The following is a 14,887-nucleotide window of genomic DNA, read 5'->3' as shown; positions in this document are numbered from 1 at the left end:
GTTACTGGTGCCAGCACATACACAGCCATACAGTGCTCTGTCCGAACATGCACATCACCTAGCAAACTGCATGCGTTCTCAGCATTTGACATTCTATACCCCCTTACTACCAAAGATCTCAGAGCAATATTCCACACACATGCCCTTGCACAAACCATACAAAAATAAATATATGGTTCAGAGAACAAGAATATATTCTCCAAGGCAAATAAACAAGCTTGCATGTAGGAGTAGAAATGTGCACAGAAAGATAGGGGGAGTCAGGGCCTTGTATTCGGAAAAAGGGGGGGGGGCTTTTATAGTTTCATGCATAGAAAACTCTGGTTGATGCTTTTAAAATAATGACAAGTGGCTCACTGGATAACCACAGAGCAACAAGTGAACAGGCAGACAAAGGGAGTCTCAACTGTACAAGTGAGGCCAGCCACCCATCCTTCCCAGATGAGCTCATTCCAGAGTTACAAGGTACCCCACTGCAGTTAGGGTGTCTAGGTCTGAATAGACTTCTTTCTCTCACAACTTAATTTTCTTGTGAAATCTTCACTAGCCAAGGAGACTTTCTTTTTCTTTTTCTTTTTCTTTTTCTTTTTCTTTTTCTTTTTCTTTTTCTTTCCTTTTCTTTATCTTTTAACCTAGATATACAGTGATCTGTCTTCCAGTATGGAACTGGCTTAACCCCCTAGGCCAGTGGCTCTCAACCATCGCAGTGCTGAGACCCTTTAATATAGTTCTTTATGAGGTGGCAACCCCCAACCATAAAATAATTTTTGTTGCTACTGCATAACTAACTTTGATACTGTTAGGAATTATAATGAATGTAAAAAAAAATCTGTTTTCCAAAGGTCTATGGTGACCCCTGTAAAAGAGTTGTTTGATTCCCCCCACCCCCGTCCCCGAGAGGTCATGACCCACAGGTTGAGAACCTCCGCTCTAGACATAGAATGTTCTAGAAACTTCTCTATAAGAAGTAAGGATTGCTATTACCCCATTTGACAGGGGAGATGGGGCAATAAAATGACTTCCCCAAAGTCTTTCAGCTGAATAGCTCTAGGATTCAAAGCCAGTGTGTACACAGGTTAGGCCAGGGCTGTGCAGGCTTTGGCCCTGCCAGGCCTTTCTTTTGTCTCAGTTCAGGGCCCCTAAACAAGTCTTGATCGTCTCTGTAACTCAGCTTCCTTATGTGCCCCAAGCATAACCTGAGCTCTTAGGGACTCATAGGAGGACACTAACTAAAGAAATAATCCATCAGTGTTTTCCAGCAACAGCATCCTTCAAAGCAGAAGGGTGATAGGACAGGCATTTGCAGCCATGCAACCTACCCTGCCTGCAAACGCACAACTGCACCAGCTTGCCTCCACCCCATTGCACAATTCGTTGTGTACCTAAAGAATGGAATGCAAAACCACACCCCCTGCAAAGCTCACACATACCAACATCCCCGCCCCCCCCCCAACACCCACAACACCCCCCATCACACAGATCAGCAGACTCTCATCATATGACTTCACTTGGATGTTTAGACAAGTTATAAAACTTCTCTGTGCTTTACTGTGGCTGAAAGCAGTGGCAGGCATGGGGAAGGTAAAAGACATGGGGTTTCTGTGGTTGGTTTTGTTTTGTTTCTTTCCAGGCTGGGGAATCAAACCTAGGACCTTATGCCTGCTAGGCCAGCACTTAAGTTGCCTCAGCCTCGGTTTTCTTTCTCAATCTGATGATAGACAGGTAGGTTGGTACCACTCTGTTTTCCAGCCACAGGAGCCAAGGTGTAGAACATTCATGGAACTGTGTTTCTTAGATTTCCCAGAGAGTCAAGCTTTAATAACCCTGCCTATAACTGTAGGTTGGAAATGAAGGCTTCCAGGGTATTGACGTGGATTTCTCCTCCTTGGGCTAAGAGTCAGCCTGTGTCCCAAGTTTCTCATGCATAATCTCTTTATCTCTCCCTGGTCTTTCTAACTGGGGTCCTGGATCTCTAGGAGGAGGTTCCAACCTTCTTGAGTACCATATTTCTCCTAATAAAGTCTGCATTTTTGCACACTCCGACAGGCCATGGGTTGGGAATCCCAACCCAACCTTGAGTCAAAGCCAACTGGCCCTTCATGAGTTTCCCCCGTGGATGTGAATGCCACTGATACAGATGGCATTCACGTTCCAAGGGTCAGTGCCAGCAACGTTCTGGGTGTTACCAGTGTGAGTACCAGTAATTTTTACTGAGAAGGCCTTCGCTAATGCCTGGGACACACTATAGTCATAGTCCTTGCTGGGGTCCATCCCCGTAATATGGTTAGAGATAAAGAATGGGCCACAATAAGAAGGGCAGAGGGACATCCAGCTCTCCTCAAGATATGACACTTCTAGGGTGATGTCACCCCACTTGGGGTCAAAGGAGGGCCAACCTAGCTGGTACATTTAGGACTATCCCAGAGAAAATGAACCTGATCCCCTTCGTCCCTCTGGGGTCTAGTCCCTGGATAGGCATCTCTTGTCTCACCTCAATACCTTACAGTCCCTCAGATCAATTTCCATTGTACCCAAAAGTCCTGGCCAGAGAGTTGAAGGACACACCTGAGTGTCCGTACTGTACGGGCTGTGCGCCCGAGACGCCTCCTGCAGCAACGACAGGGACTGGCCTGCCAGCTGCTTTGCTACCTTGGCCTGACTGCAGAGTTGGGCTACATCATCTTGACACATAATTATCTCCCCATTCTTAATCATCTGAGCTGCTCCCTAATGCAAACTGGGCCCTGCTGCTTGGAGGCCTCCGGAGTGGGGGAAGGGAGGAGTCCTACAGATCTCCCTTTGTGGTCTCCTCTCCATTGGCTCCCTTCCCCTCTGGGTTCCATGGGTTAAGGACTGGACGGTGGTTGGGGAAAGCTTTCTAAAGAATGGACAGCTCCATCTGGCCTGGGGTTGGTTTAAAAAAAAAAAAGTAGAGACAGGGCAAGAAACCCCTCAGGGGGGAAGTGGCATAGTTCCTGATGCTTCCTGGTTAGGCCTAGCAGATGAGCCTCTGAGGCCGTCACTATGCCTCACCTGAAGACTGCAGCTGCTTCCTGTGTTGCCAGGATGGAGGCCCCCAAGTCAACCCTGCTTCTATCTCTTCCTGCCCAGATACACACAGGGATACAGAAGAGCCCGCCCTCTCACGTATGTTTCACAGTCTTGCTCTCACGTATCACAGTCTTGGTCACCTCCCATGACTCTGTCTACTTGGGCTTGCTTCTCAGCGCTCCCCTTCTGCCTACTCAGCACATCCTTGCTAAGGCCACCCTGCCCTTCCTGTGCATAGGCTTGATGCGTCAGATAGAACTTCAGGCTCACACTGGCCTTAACAGCCTCCTCAGCCATCACCCAGGGCCTTCCTCAAAGAGCAGCCCTTCCTGGCAGAGAGTTTCTTCCCTGCCTCTTTTCCCCTATAAAGGGATGGCCAGATCTCCACTATACCATATCTGATGGACTTTCTACTCCCTGGATACACTGTTAAACATATGTCCTAGAGTATAGGTTTCCTAAGGACAAGCATCATATCTCGTTTGGCTCGGGGACCCTCTGCACCAAGCTATTCTCCTAACTGACAGGCAGAGAGGACTAAAAACAATGGATGTAAACAAGAATTGGGGAGAACACCCTGTTCCTGATCTCACTGGCTGGCCCAGCCCTGGGTATCCCCAGCCTCCCTTCACCACCCATGAAGGCTCAGGCAACAGAAGGCACACACAACGCCAGCCTCAGTCCAATGAGGGAGAGCACAGAAGCGTTCCTGTGGCCTTCCGGTCCCCCTGGACACCTCACATTCTAAACAAGGCAGGTGGCTAAAGAGAAACCCTTAGGCTTTGAGGCAGACTCTACCGAGGCACTCAGGGTGCCAGGGAGCTTGGCTGAGGCCTCCATGTCAGAAGCTCCGGGGAGAACTGGGGCTTAGGGCTTCTCCGGTTGCCTCCCCCTGCCCATCAGGGGCTGCCGCCAAAACAACCACAATGAAATTTAGTGAGTGGCAAAGGCCGTGGCAGCCAAATGGGTTTGGATATTTTGGAAGAAGGAGAAATAGAGCCAGACAAGCTGTTTCCCTGTGAAACGAGACCATTAGGGCTTCTGGCAGGAGGCCAGTGCCAGGTCATCACTGTCTTGCCAGGACTAGGTCTCTCCTGCACTCTGTCCCTTCTGCTGGAGGCCAAGGCTCATATGCTGTCTTCCCTCTGCCTGGGTCTGGAGAATCCAGACTGCAGCTCAAGGAATGTCAGCTTTGTCTCTGATGCTGTTCCTTAAGCCCTCAAGAAGAGCTTGTCTATGCTTGCAATGATCACAGAATCTACTGTCCAACCATAACGTTTCTGAGGAGGGGAGAAGGAGACATTGCCTGTTTGAGGTGCTGGGACAATAGGTCAAATTGTGACTACCTTGAGCTAGTGGAATATATGGTCACTACCCCCCTTTAATGCTCATCTTTGTTAGATTCTTTTGTTTTGTTTTCGAGACAGGGTTTCTCTGTATAGCCCTGGCTGTCCTGGAACTCACTCTGTAGACCAGGCTGGCCTCGAACTCAGAAATCTGCCTGCCTCTGCCTCCCAAGTGCTGGGATTAAAGGCGTGCTCCACCACCATCCGGCTGTTAGGTTCTATTTTATGGAAACTCTCTTCAGAATCCTATACACCCTGCGAAGACCAGAAGTTACTCCTTCCCTAGCTGAGATCCTGAGAGACTTAGAGCTAGAAGCAGGACTGAGGTACTGGTATGTGTTCATCTGAGTGCCCAGGCCTCACACACCAGAAGAAAACTGACTGGTCACAATGCATCACTGGAGAAACAGTTTCTGAAAAGCCCCTTGTCCCATACATACACCTACTAGTCTCTCCTCTAATTTTCTTTCATCCTGTGTCCCCCTCTTAATTCTTCATTCCTGGGTCTATGCTATTCAAGGTACTGGCTATCCCTTGAGGGCCCAGGGAGAGGTAGGAGAAGTGGGAGTCAGAATGGTGCCCACTCTCATGACAAAGAACATCTCAAGGCCTTAGGTCTGGCTCCTCAAGTGACTTCAGTGGGAGCCGTGTCCATGTATTACAGAGAAAGGACCTCAGGGCTGTCCATGTCCGTATCAGCTGCTACCTTCTAACAAAGATCAAGTGAGGCCAAAGTAGGCTGGCCTTTCATCCCTGGGTCAGGTACCAGCTGTCTCCTCAACCTCTACAACCTTCTCAAGGTAAACAGGTGATGCCACTCCCCCTGGCATCCCACAGGGACAGCTGGGGTGAGTCCCCACAGAAGGTGAGACCATCGGGGCTGAGCAGATGGTGAAGCTGGTGACCCCACCAGCAGCCTCCCTCCCCCTCTCCGGGAGCCAGCAGGGCAGTGGGGGTACCTAGGCTCCCATGCTAAAACTGATCTCACAGCAGAGCAGCTGCAAGGCTGGCCCGCAGAAACCGGAGCTCAGAGTCCAAGGACAAAGCATGCAAAGGGGGGAGCCAGAGCTCGTCCCTCCTCCTACCTTCCTCGCGTTTCCTCTTCTCACCGTTGGAGCGAGGAATCCCCAGGATCCCGTTGATGGAGTAGGATCCCACTGGGTCGTTAGAGGCGCTGGAAACAGGAGGGGAGGCCGTGCTGGGAACTGGATGGAAGAAGGAGGAGACACTATCAGAAGAGCAGTTGAGACTAGAGCCCCAGGCAGGGACAGACAGGCACAGAGGGCAGAAGGAAGGACAAGGGCTCATAGCCTCTTCCTTCCGCTGAGGCTTGAGGGAGGAATCACTCCCACAGACAGACATTGCAGGCTGTTAGCCCAGCCTGGGGAAAGTGGTGACCGGTCAACCCAGGCCTCCTCTGCCACCTATGGCATTTATGGTCCCTCAAGCCCCCTCCCCTCAAGATGGATGTAGTATAGGCTCAGAGACTGCCAAGATTATCTGACTGGAAAGCAGTTCAATGACCTTCTGGATAGCACAGGATCAACTGTGCCCTCTGGAACCACTCTCTTCCAATGCCACCTAATCCAAAGGTTGAGCAAATCCTTTGAAACAAACCCCAGCTCACTGCTTCTCTGTCTCCTGGGTGGAGTCTTTACCAGCCCCGATTTAAAGTCTAGGGCTCCCTAAGATCTTACTCCCATGCTTGGGGAGACACAAGCTGCTCTTAATGTCCTCTGGAAGCAGTGCTCTCTCCCAGCTGCTACTGGTCTTCAAATCACTGGAGAAGGTCCTAGTTCCCTCTTAGGAAACCAACGAGTGAACCCAATCTCTCTTCTATGAGCAGCTCAGGTATCTGAGTACAACCTTCCCTCCAGCACACTAATCCAGGCCTGGGGAAACATGGCTCCTGATGACCCCAGCAGTGCTGGACCAGTCAATTCTATCTCCTGCTGCTCAGGAGGGAAGGAGACCAAGGAGAAGTCAGTGCTTGTGTGTGTGTGTGTGTGTGTGTGTGTGTGTGTGTTTGTGTGTGTGTTTCCCTCTTCCTCTCCCTTTCTCTCCCCCTCTTCTCTGTGTTGGTTTGTGTATGTGTCCCTCTCCCTCTCTCCATTCCCCCCTCTCTGTGTTTGTGTCTCCCTCTTCCTCTCCCTTCCCCTCCCCGTGTGTGTGTGTGTGTGTGTGTGTGTGTGTGTGTGTGTGTGTGTGTGTATGCTATAGTGAAGGTTGCAGCAGGAGTTCTGGCAGGCCTTGGCTGTATCTCTGAGATCCCATGGAGGTCTATGAGGTCCAAAGAGGCAAAGAGCAACAGAGAACATGAGGCAGAGACCAAGAGATAAGAGGAAACAACCCAAAAGAAAAGAGGCCAGAAGGAAGGATGGAGAGAGACAGACAGACAATTCCATAACCATACTCATGAAGGGAGGGAAGAGGACTGGGAAGGAAGGGAGAGACGGGAAGAAGAGAGAAAGATCAAAGTCTGGGCATGTAACAGGGAAAAGTGTTTGCCTACCATGCATAAGGGGTTCCATCCCTTCCTCGCCAACATTTGTTTTTAAAAGATCTACTTTTAAAATGTATGTGCACATGAGTCCTGCCTGGTGTGGGTCCTGGGAATCAAACTTAGGTCCTCCGTAAGACCAGTGCACGTTCTTAACTGCTGAGCCACTTCTCCATCCCATCCCCCACCCCCACTCCAAAAAAAGATGGTTTTTCTAAAAAAAAAAAAATGAAGTAAAAAAGTAAACATGAAAGAGCGTGGGACTTAAGGAAGGATGCAGAGGGAGATCAGATCAGATAGAGGCTGGTAGGGGTGGGGGGGCTGGAGGGGAGGAGAAGGAAGGGGAGGGGAGACACAGACTGGAGAGGCCGGGTGGGAGGCACTGAACTAATACCACCAGAGAGACCCTACGAGGGAAAGGAGTGAGTGGGGACCATGGACAGCCCTGGGTCTCCCTGGATTAGGCAGTTCCCAGGGCTCGGCTGTGTTTTCTAAGTTCATTTCTCCTTCCCTGGGCTCTCTTACCGATGGTGTGGCCGGGGGCAGTCACTCCTGTCCCTGCCCCATCCGGCGTTGGGTGGAAAGGCTGCTGAACTTTGGTCCGGATGATCCTGCAAAAGCATCCACAACATTGTCACAGGCCACATGCCACAAGCCACATGCCACATGCCAGGCCCAGGCTTCTCCTGCTGGTAGAGGGACTCTGCCCAGCACAGCCCTGTCCTCACTCACCTGCCCCTGCCTTCCCACCCTCACCCACTGCTTCCCTCCTGTCTGCTCTGCAATCCACTTAGCACAGCTCTGGGCAGGGATGGTCTGCGCTGTCTGGTGCCCTGAGCGCGCCAAACTGAACTGCAGCTTGAGTTTGGGCAGCAAGGATTAGGACAAACCAAGTAGAAAAATGGTCTTTTCCATTTCTGAGGGGTGAGTGCAGAAAGAATATCTTGTATTTTGTATAGATGCATCACCTGTCAATTAAAAAAAACCTGTGGCCTGCAGGAAAGTGTAGAATAGAAGGTGGGACATCCTGGAGGCAGAAAGAATTCAGGGATAGAGCCAGGCAGGGGAGAATTACCTGGGAAGATGTGACAAGCCAGACACATGTTACTTGAGCACAGGTAACCAGCTGCATGGTAGAATTTAGGTTTAAATAAATGGGATATTTTATGTTATGCTCTAGTCAGAGAAGAGCCTGGTTATATGGCCACGGTCTTTGTAAATATGTCTTGAGTCTGAGCCTTATTTCTGGGAGCGTGGGGCTAAGAGCAAGAACCTGGATTAGTGGTCTACCTTCCTTCCTCAGTCACACACACACACACACACACACACACACACACACACACGAATAGTACCAGGAACCTCTCTGGGTCCGGAGGTCTTTTTAGCCAGCTTTCCAACCAGGACCATACCACAATCCTCTAGAGCCCAGGGAAGAGGCTTCCTCACACATTGCAGCAAGGAGAGAAGGCAGAAGGGCAGGGAAAGAGCCACAGATAACTCCACAACAAACAGCACCTAGTCCCTTTGCTAGGCATCAGGACCCACACAACCTGCTCCTCATCTGATTGGCTTACAGCTTCTGCTTCTTTCCTACGGGTCCTGCTTGAGTCAAAACTTCTTCATGGGACTTCTTTTCTTATGGGACTACCTAAGGAGTGCCTTGCACACACTCCCAGGAAATAAAGGAACAAATCAAACCTTCCCAGGAGGAGTAAACAGAAATCTGAGTTCACATCTCCCATCCAGGTCGGTGGCAAGCTGTGAGTCACTGGGCCTTAGCTTTGACTGACACTGATAGGCACATAAATAGACACTTATACAGGCATATTCTTCCAATGCTGGAAAGTTGAGAAGGGGGGATTTACATTTAAAGAATGCTAGGTATCCCAGGGCAATGGGGCAGCTGGGAAGAGCCCATCCTTGAAGCTAAGGAACTGAAGGAAGGAAGTGACTGAGAAGGAGGAGCCCGGCATTGACCCAAAGCAGAGCAGAACTGAATGGAGGAGTTTGGGGAACACGGAAGGTAGTAGAAAGTACACCAGGCTGGGCAAGGACAGTGCTGGTTCCTGTCATTAAGAAGTCACATTAATCACTTTGTGTCTTTGTCCTTCCTTTTTCCAACTTAAGAATAAAAGGCTCACAGGCACACAGCATCTCCAAGGTCTCGGGGGGGGGGGGGGGAGAGTTAACATGATTCTAAGATGAACAAGATAATGGGGGGGGGCATTATATACAGGTGCTGGAGGTGGGGTGAAGATTAGTGGGGAAGCCAAGGGGGAACACAAGGCAGGGGTTGGTGCCTGGACCCACAGCCAGAGGTAGGGGAGGGGTGCTCAGGAAGGAGAGGAATTAAGACTGAAAAGTTGCATCAGGTGGTATAAGCAGCCAGTTTCCACTCATTCAAATATTGCACATCGCTATTATATATAATCCATAAGGTTGTTTACTTTTGTTAATTCTTGAAACTTTCAGAATAAATGCTATCATCTTCATTTTGCAGATGGAAAACCAGAGCCGACGAAGGTTAATGATTAAGACTTCCATAGGACCACACTACCGGTTAGGGCGGCATCCCAATTCAATCCCTGAAACTTGTGTCTTTCTGCTACTTTGTCACCGTCCCTTGTCACGTAAGAATCAATCCTCAGAGGTCTGAAGCCATGAGCAGTGCTCAAACTAGAGGAGACATGGCCAAAGTGATTGATCCCCAGGAAGGTAATGGGTAGGCATAAGGTAATAACAAGCAGGTCTCACAAAAGCATAGTATCTTCGAGAGTGTGAAAGCAGAGAAGCAAGGAAGAGTAGCCAAGATTCGGTAACTAACCTGAGTGAGCCATGGCCCTAAACACTCCTGTGTCACTGGAGGCTCGGTGGCACGTGACATTCTGAAGGATAGGGATGCAGGAAGGTGAGTGGTGTAGGAGGAAAGTGTGATGTTGGCTCTGGATGTTTGGGCTGGGCAAGTCCAGGCATAGCTGGCCCATCCAGAGGAGCTTATTAGTAAAGGGCATGGAACAGTATGGTAGGCTGTGGTAGTGGCCATAGGTAGAACCAGTGTAGGTCAGGGTGGTCTGACTTAAGTGGATCAAGGAAGACACATTAAGATTTAATCTACAGTGTCAATGGTGACATCAAAGAATGCAAGGGATTGGGAATAAGAAGAGACATATATTTGGGAACCAAGGTAGCCATTAGTGACTTTGAGGCGAAGCATCTGAGCCAGGCAGCTGGAACAGGATCCTGGCAGAAGAGGCGCAGGGAAGAGGGAGCAGGGCTCTAAAAGATGACCATAGTGTGGAAGTCAGAGGGTGGCCCAGCAACCACAGATGTAGAAAGGATGATTCAGGGCAGGAAAGAGAGTATCAGAGAAGAGGAAGAGAGTGAGGTTGCCAGGGAGACCATAGAAGATGCAGAGCAGGGAAGAATAATGGGGAACTGGAGTAGAGGGACCGGGACAGAGTTAATCCGACATGAGTGGACCTTCAGAGAGAAGCCTTCGCAGCTTTGCAGTCTCTGAGTCAGGAGGAGGAGACCACGGCAGCTGAGAGCCATATGGCCTCACCTTCAAGAAAGACTAGAGGGATGCCAAACAGCTGCTCCCACACAAGCTTCCAGGGTCTGGTGGACCTGCAGTGGCTCTGCTTAAAGGCTGACAGGTTCTGGTCTAAGGAGTTGCAGGGCTGGGACTGGGGACACAGATAACAGGACTGGCCGGTGGAGTTCCTGTCTTTATTACCAGAGCCTCTGACCCCGGAGGCACCGATACAGATTTAGCTGAGGCGTCTAGTGATGGAAAATCGCTATGCCTTGACAGCAGCTTGGTGGTGCATGGGAGAGAAGTTGGGCAGGGTGTCTGCTATGAGTTATTATGGCTTTTGGTGTCCATCCATGACCTCAGGCAGCGGGCACCTGCCAGATCCCGGAGCTGACCATAGGGATTTTAAGACTCAGGATCATGAAAACCCTCTAGTTATCTATACCCCTCCTACATTCTGTGCTTACCCCAACATGGAAGACTCCCCCTTCCTAGCCAAGCAGGCTTGCCAACACTGGATGCTCTTTCCTCTTTCGTGTCAGTGAGACCTCACCCTGCTCAGTGCTTTATCCTGCGCCCAAACAGGGACTACTGGGATCTTAGTGTCTCCCCAGGGTGCTTTGTACAGCTAAGGGAATACAGGGTTTTGTTTGTTTTAAGATTTACTTGTTTTCTTTTATGTGTACGCATATCTGCCTGCACATGAGTATGTGTACTTTGTACATGATGGCATTCATGAAGGACAGAAGAGATCATTGGATCCCCCCCTGGAGCAAATCCGGGTTCTTTACACGAGCATCCAATGCTCCTAACCATTGAGACATCTCTCTATACCCTGATTTGTTCTGGGTTTTGCTTGTTGTTTTGAAATAGGGCCTCACCTATATAACCCAGAAATACCTCAAAGTAAAAGACCCTCCTGCCTCCCAGGTGCTGAGTGATAGCAGTTTAGGTACGTACAACCACACCTGCTCTAGTGAGGGGATTTGGGACTTAACTCCAGGCTCAGTCACCTGAGTCAGGATCCCAGCTGTTTCCTGGGATGGCGTTGGGCATCTCTCCTTCCTTTATCTGTAAAATGAGATAACACTACTGTGTACTTTGTATGGCTGTGGTGAGGATTAAGAAGGATAATTCACATAAAGTGACTAGTATGATGTTTGGCTGGTGAGTGTTAGCTGCAATAATTATGTTCACACTTGTGTCATTATTATCCCTGTGGGTGACCTCTGTACCCAGCTGCTTTCCGTTTAAGGGCTGAGCCAGGTACCAGGCAGGAGGCCTCCCTTCTCAGTATGCCCCACCTGGATCACTGAGAGTACTACCTGAGAAGAAACGGAGGGGAGGAGGGAAGCATACCAGCAGGGTCACGGAGCTTGCAGTCAGAAAGACTTCTGGGAAGACAGACTGGGGACTGGACCAAGTTCTACCTGCATGCTTTGGAAGGATCACAGAGGTTTCGGGTGGTGGCAGGTGTGTTGGGAGGGCTTTAGAGCAAAGGGGGATGAAGCAAGTGGTAAGGTCACTTCCTCTTTTTGTTAAATTCCCAGGAGACCTCCACTTCCTCCCACTGGGAAGAACAGAGCAGCCTCAGGGGCCTCTGTGAGACAGACAAAGGTGTGTGTGAGTATCACAGCAAGCCACTTAAATTGGCAAAGAGATAGTTCAGCCTTCCACTGGGAACTCGGGATCCTACTTGATCCTTCTGCCTCCTTCTCCCATTGTTTCCTCTGTTTGTCTTCTCCGTCTCTTCATCTCTGTCTTTCTCTGCCCCCCTTTCTCTCTCTCTCTCTCTCTCTCTCTCTCTCTCTCTCTCTCTCTCTCTCTCTGTCCATCTGTCCGTCTCCTTGCACCCTGAAGTCCCACTATGGCTCTGTGAGTTTATCGATTCCTGGGAGCTGGGGGAAAGGGAGAGGCAGGGCTGGGGTGCAGGGCTCAGGGATGGAAATAGAAGGCTATAAATTATTTGTGACAGGAAAGCAATAGTGGCAGAGTGCTGAGCACAAGTCCTGTGTCACTATTAGATTCCTTTTAGCCTGATGACACTGTAAAAAAGGTTAAGTGTCTGCTGGAATCGTACACCTGGGGGGCCGGGTTGGCCTGGGAGCAGAACAAGCCACTGAGAGCAGGTATATCAATTCTCTAGGCCAATAATATTCCTCTCATTGATCGCCACGCAAAGTTCAAAAATCTCATTACAGCCAGGCAGACCGGGAACTTTTTACAAATCAATAGAATGATATAATGTATGTATACTTAGTACAAATGTATCTATTCATCTATCCATCCATCCACAGTCTGCCTCAGGGTTTCCAAGTTAGCCTACCCATCATATTATGTTATGTTATGTATGCTACTATATTGTATTATATTATATGGTAATAAATGGTGTGCAAAAACTTCCCCTCAGGTGGAAACAAGAAAGCAGTCCTATTAGCATTGAGATGACCTCAGACAGCTCACCTTGGAAGTAGGAAAGCTTAGGTTGGTCAGGATTACCAAGAGAGCTGCTTCCTCAGAGTGATTAAAAAACACTAGGAACTGAATCTTTCCTGTGTGAGAGGCAACGGTCTGAGTACTTCAAACATTTTGTTTGTTCCGTCCCCCCAGGAACCCATCTTCCAGATGGTCATAAGCCATTTATTCATATGTGGCAAATCAGAGATTTGAATTCAACTAGACGAATCCTAGAGCCCATACCATCAACTACTCAGGTCTACTGCTGCCCGGGAAACTTTCGAAACCACTGACTCACCAGCTTCTATATCCTGTACTTGGTAGTCTGCTCTTAGAAACAAAGGTTAAGGGGTTCCCCTGAAACTCACTATTCCTCACCAGAATGTGGGAACAATGACATCTGTTGGAGCCACCTGCTGAGAATATGTAGAGACTGGATCTCCAAGAGTGTCCTCATGGAATCTTGCTCACTGGCTTGGAGCCGGCTGTCCCCCCAACTTTGGAATTGTTTCCTCAAGGAACAGCAGGCTGCCCCCAAGCCTGGTCATATCATTGCTTTGCTCAAAGAGCCTTACTAGTAAAATGTCAAGTATTGACACCCGTGCCCTACGTTCATGTATAAACCAGTATAGACTGCTCCACTCCAGAGTCTTACAGAACATACTGAATCCCCAGGTTGCAATCTGTAAAGCAGGGTAGGAATGTTTCAGACTAGCTAAGCTGTATGGCCACTGAGCCAGCTAACCAATAAGAGGGTAGGGTCTCTGCCAGTGACTTTAAGCTGCCTGGCTATTATAAGTTGGATCATTCTAAAAAACAAACTATACTTGCTTCAGCAAAGGATAGCTTTTCCAACAAATGCAGGTGATTGCTTCATCTCCACTCTTTGAGCAGTGCTCGTGTTGGGCAAGTATCCCCAGCTCATCCCTGAGGTGAGCCAGCCTGGGACTTTGCCTAGCAGATTCTCAAGTGAGATGTCATAGATCATCTAGGGAGCTGCTACCTCTCCTGATAGGGTGCTCACCCCAGAGGGCCTAATGGAACTGAGTAGCCCCTTCATATAGATCAGAGACTGAGATCTACTTTCTCTTTACACAAGGACCTCACGACATTCTGCCCCTGGCCTCCCCAGTGGCCACTTTGAGGCACTCCATGCACACGCTCCCTTGGTAGGCTCTCCTGCCATTTGTATAGTTTAGAGGTATTGTCCAGGCTCGTTCAGTGGGTTTTAGTTTAAACAATGGGGATACCAGTGAGGTGAGTCAGGCCATTCTTTATAGCTGAGAACAGGCCACTCCAACTAGAGCAGAAGGTCTTCCCTTTCATGATGTCAAGAGCTCTTAGATTTGCATATATAAATACATATACATATATATATACATATGTGTATATGTATGTATGTATATGTATACATATATATCCATATATTGAGACAAAGAGTGGTGGTGCTCATATAATCCAGACTCACATTTTGTTTTGTTTTGTTTTTCTTTTTGGTTTTTCAATACAGGGTTTCCCTGTGTAGCCCTAGCTGTCCTGGAACTTAACTCTGTAGACCTCACACTGGCCTCAAACTCAGAAATCCACCTACCTCCACCTCCCAAGGGCTGGTACTAAAGGCATGTGCCACCAAACCTGGCCCCAGGCTCACATCTTAAACTCAATATATGTGTGGCTCAGGCTTGTCTCATATTCTTATTCTTCCTGCCTCAGCTTCCCCAGTGCATGGACTGTAGGCACATTCGGCTGGGAGTTATGCTTAAGCTCTGAGAATGGCAAATCTTCCAGAAATTGCGCAGAAGGGTGCCCTCAAATGATGGCCCTGGAGCTCCGTGCATCAGAATCCCCTGGGCTGTTGGCTAAAATGCAGACCCCTCAGTCTCTCCTTGCTCTTGGTAAATTAAACATTCTGAATTCTATACTCTGAGAAGATGAGCCAAGATGTGTGGGAAGCACCTGCTAGTTGGGGGTAGGAGACTCAGGAGTGATCCTAGTGCA

At 49.1% G+C, this 14,887-nt stretch overlaps 1 protein-coding gene across 10 annotated transcripts in view; it reads right to left on the bottom strand.

The window, feature by feature from the left end:
- Pax2 (paired box 2) overlaps positions 1-14,887 on the bottom strand; it is a 91,669-nt gene that overhangs the window by 41,985 nt on the left and 34,797 nt on the right. For all 10 annotated transcript variants that reach the window (NM_001368744.1, NM_001368745.1, NM_001368743.1 and 7 more), the window contains 2 exons: positions 7,423-7,508; positions 5,483-5,602 (listed from right to left, as the gene is read on the bottom strand). In NM_001368744.1, the coding sequence (NP_001355673.1) occupies positions 5,483-5,602; positions 7,423-7,508 (206 nt within the window). The remainder of the gene's footprint in view (positions 1-5,482; positions 5,603-7,422; positions 7,509-14,887) is intronic.

Source organism: Mus musculus, chromosome 19 (assembly GCF_000001635.26).
Source record: "Mus musculus strain C57BL/6J chromosome 19, GRCm38.p6 C57BL/6J".
NCBI lineage: Eukaryota > Metazoa > Chordata > Mammalia > Rodentia > Muridae > Mus > Mus musculus.
The sequence above is the reverse complement of the archived record's forward strand: the minus strand, read 5'-3'. Positions and strand labels throughout refer to the sequence as shown.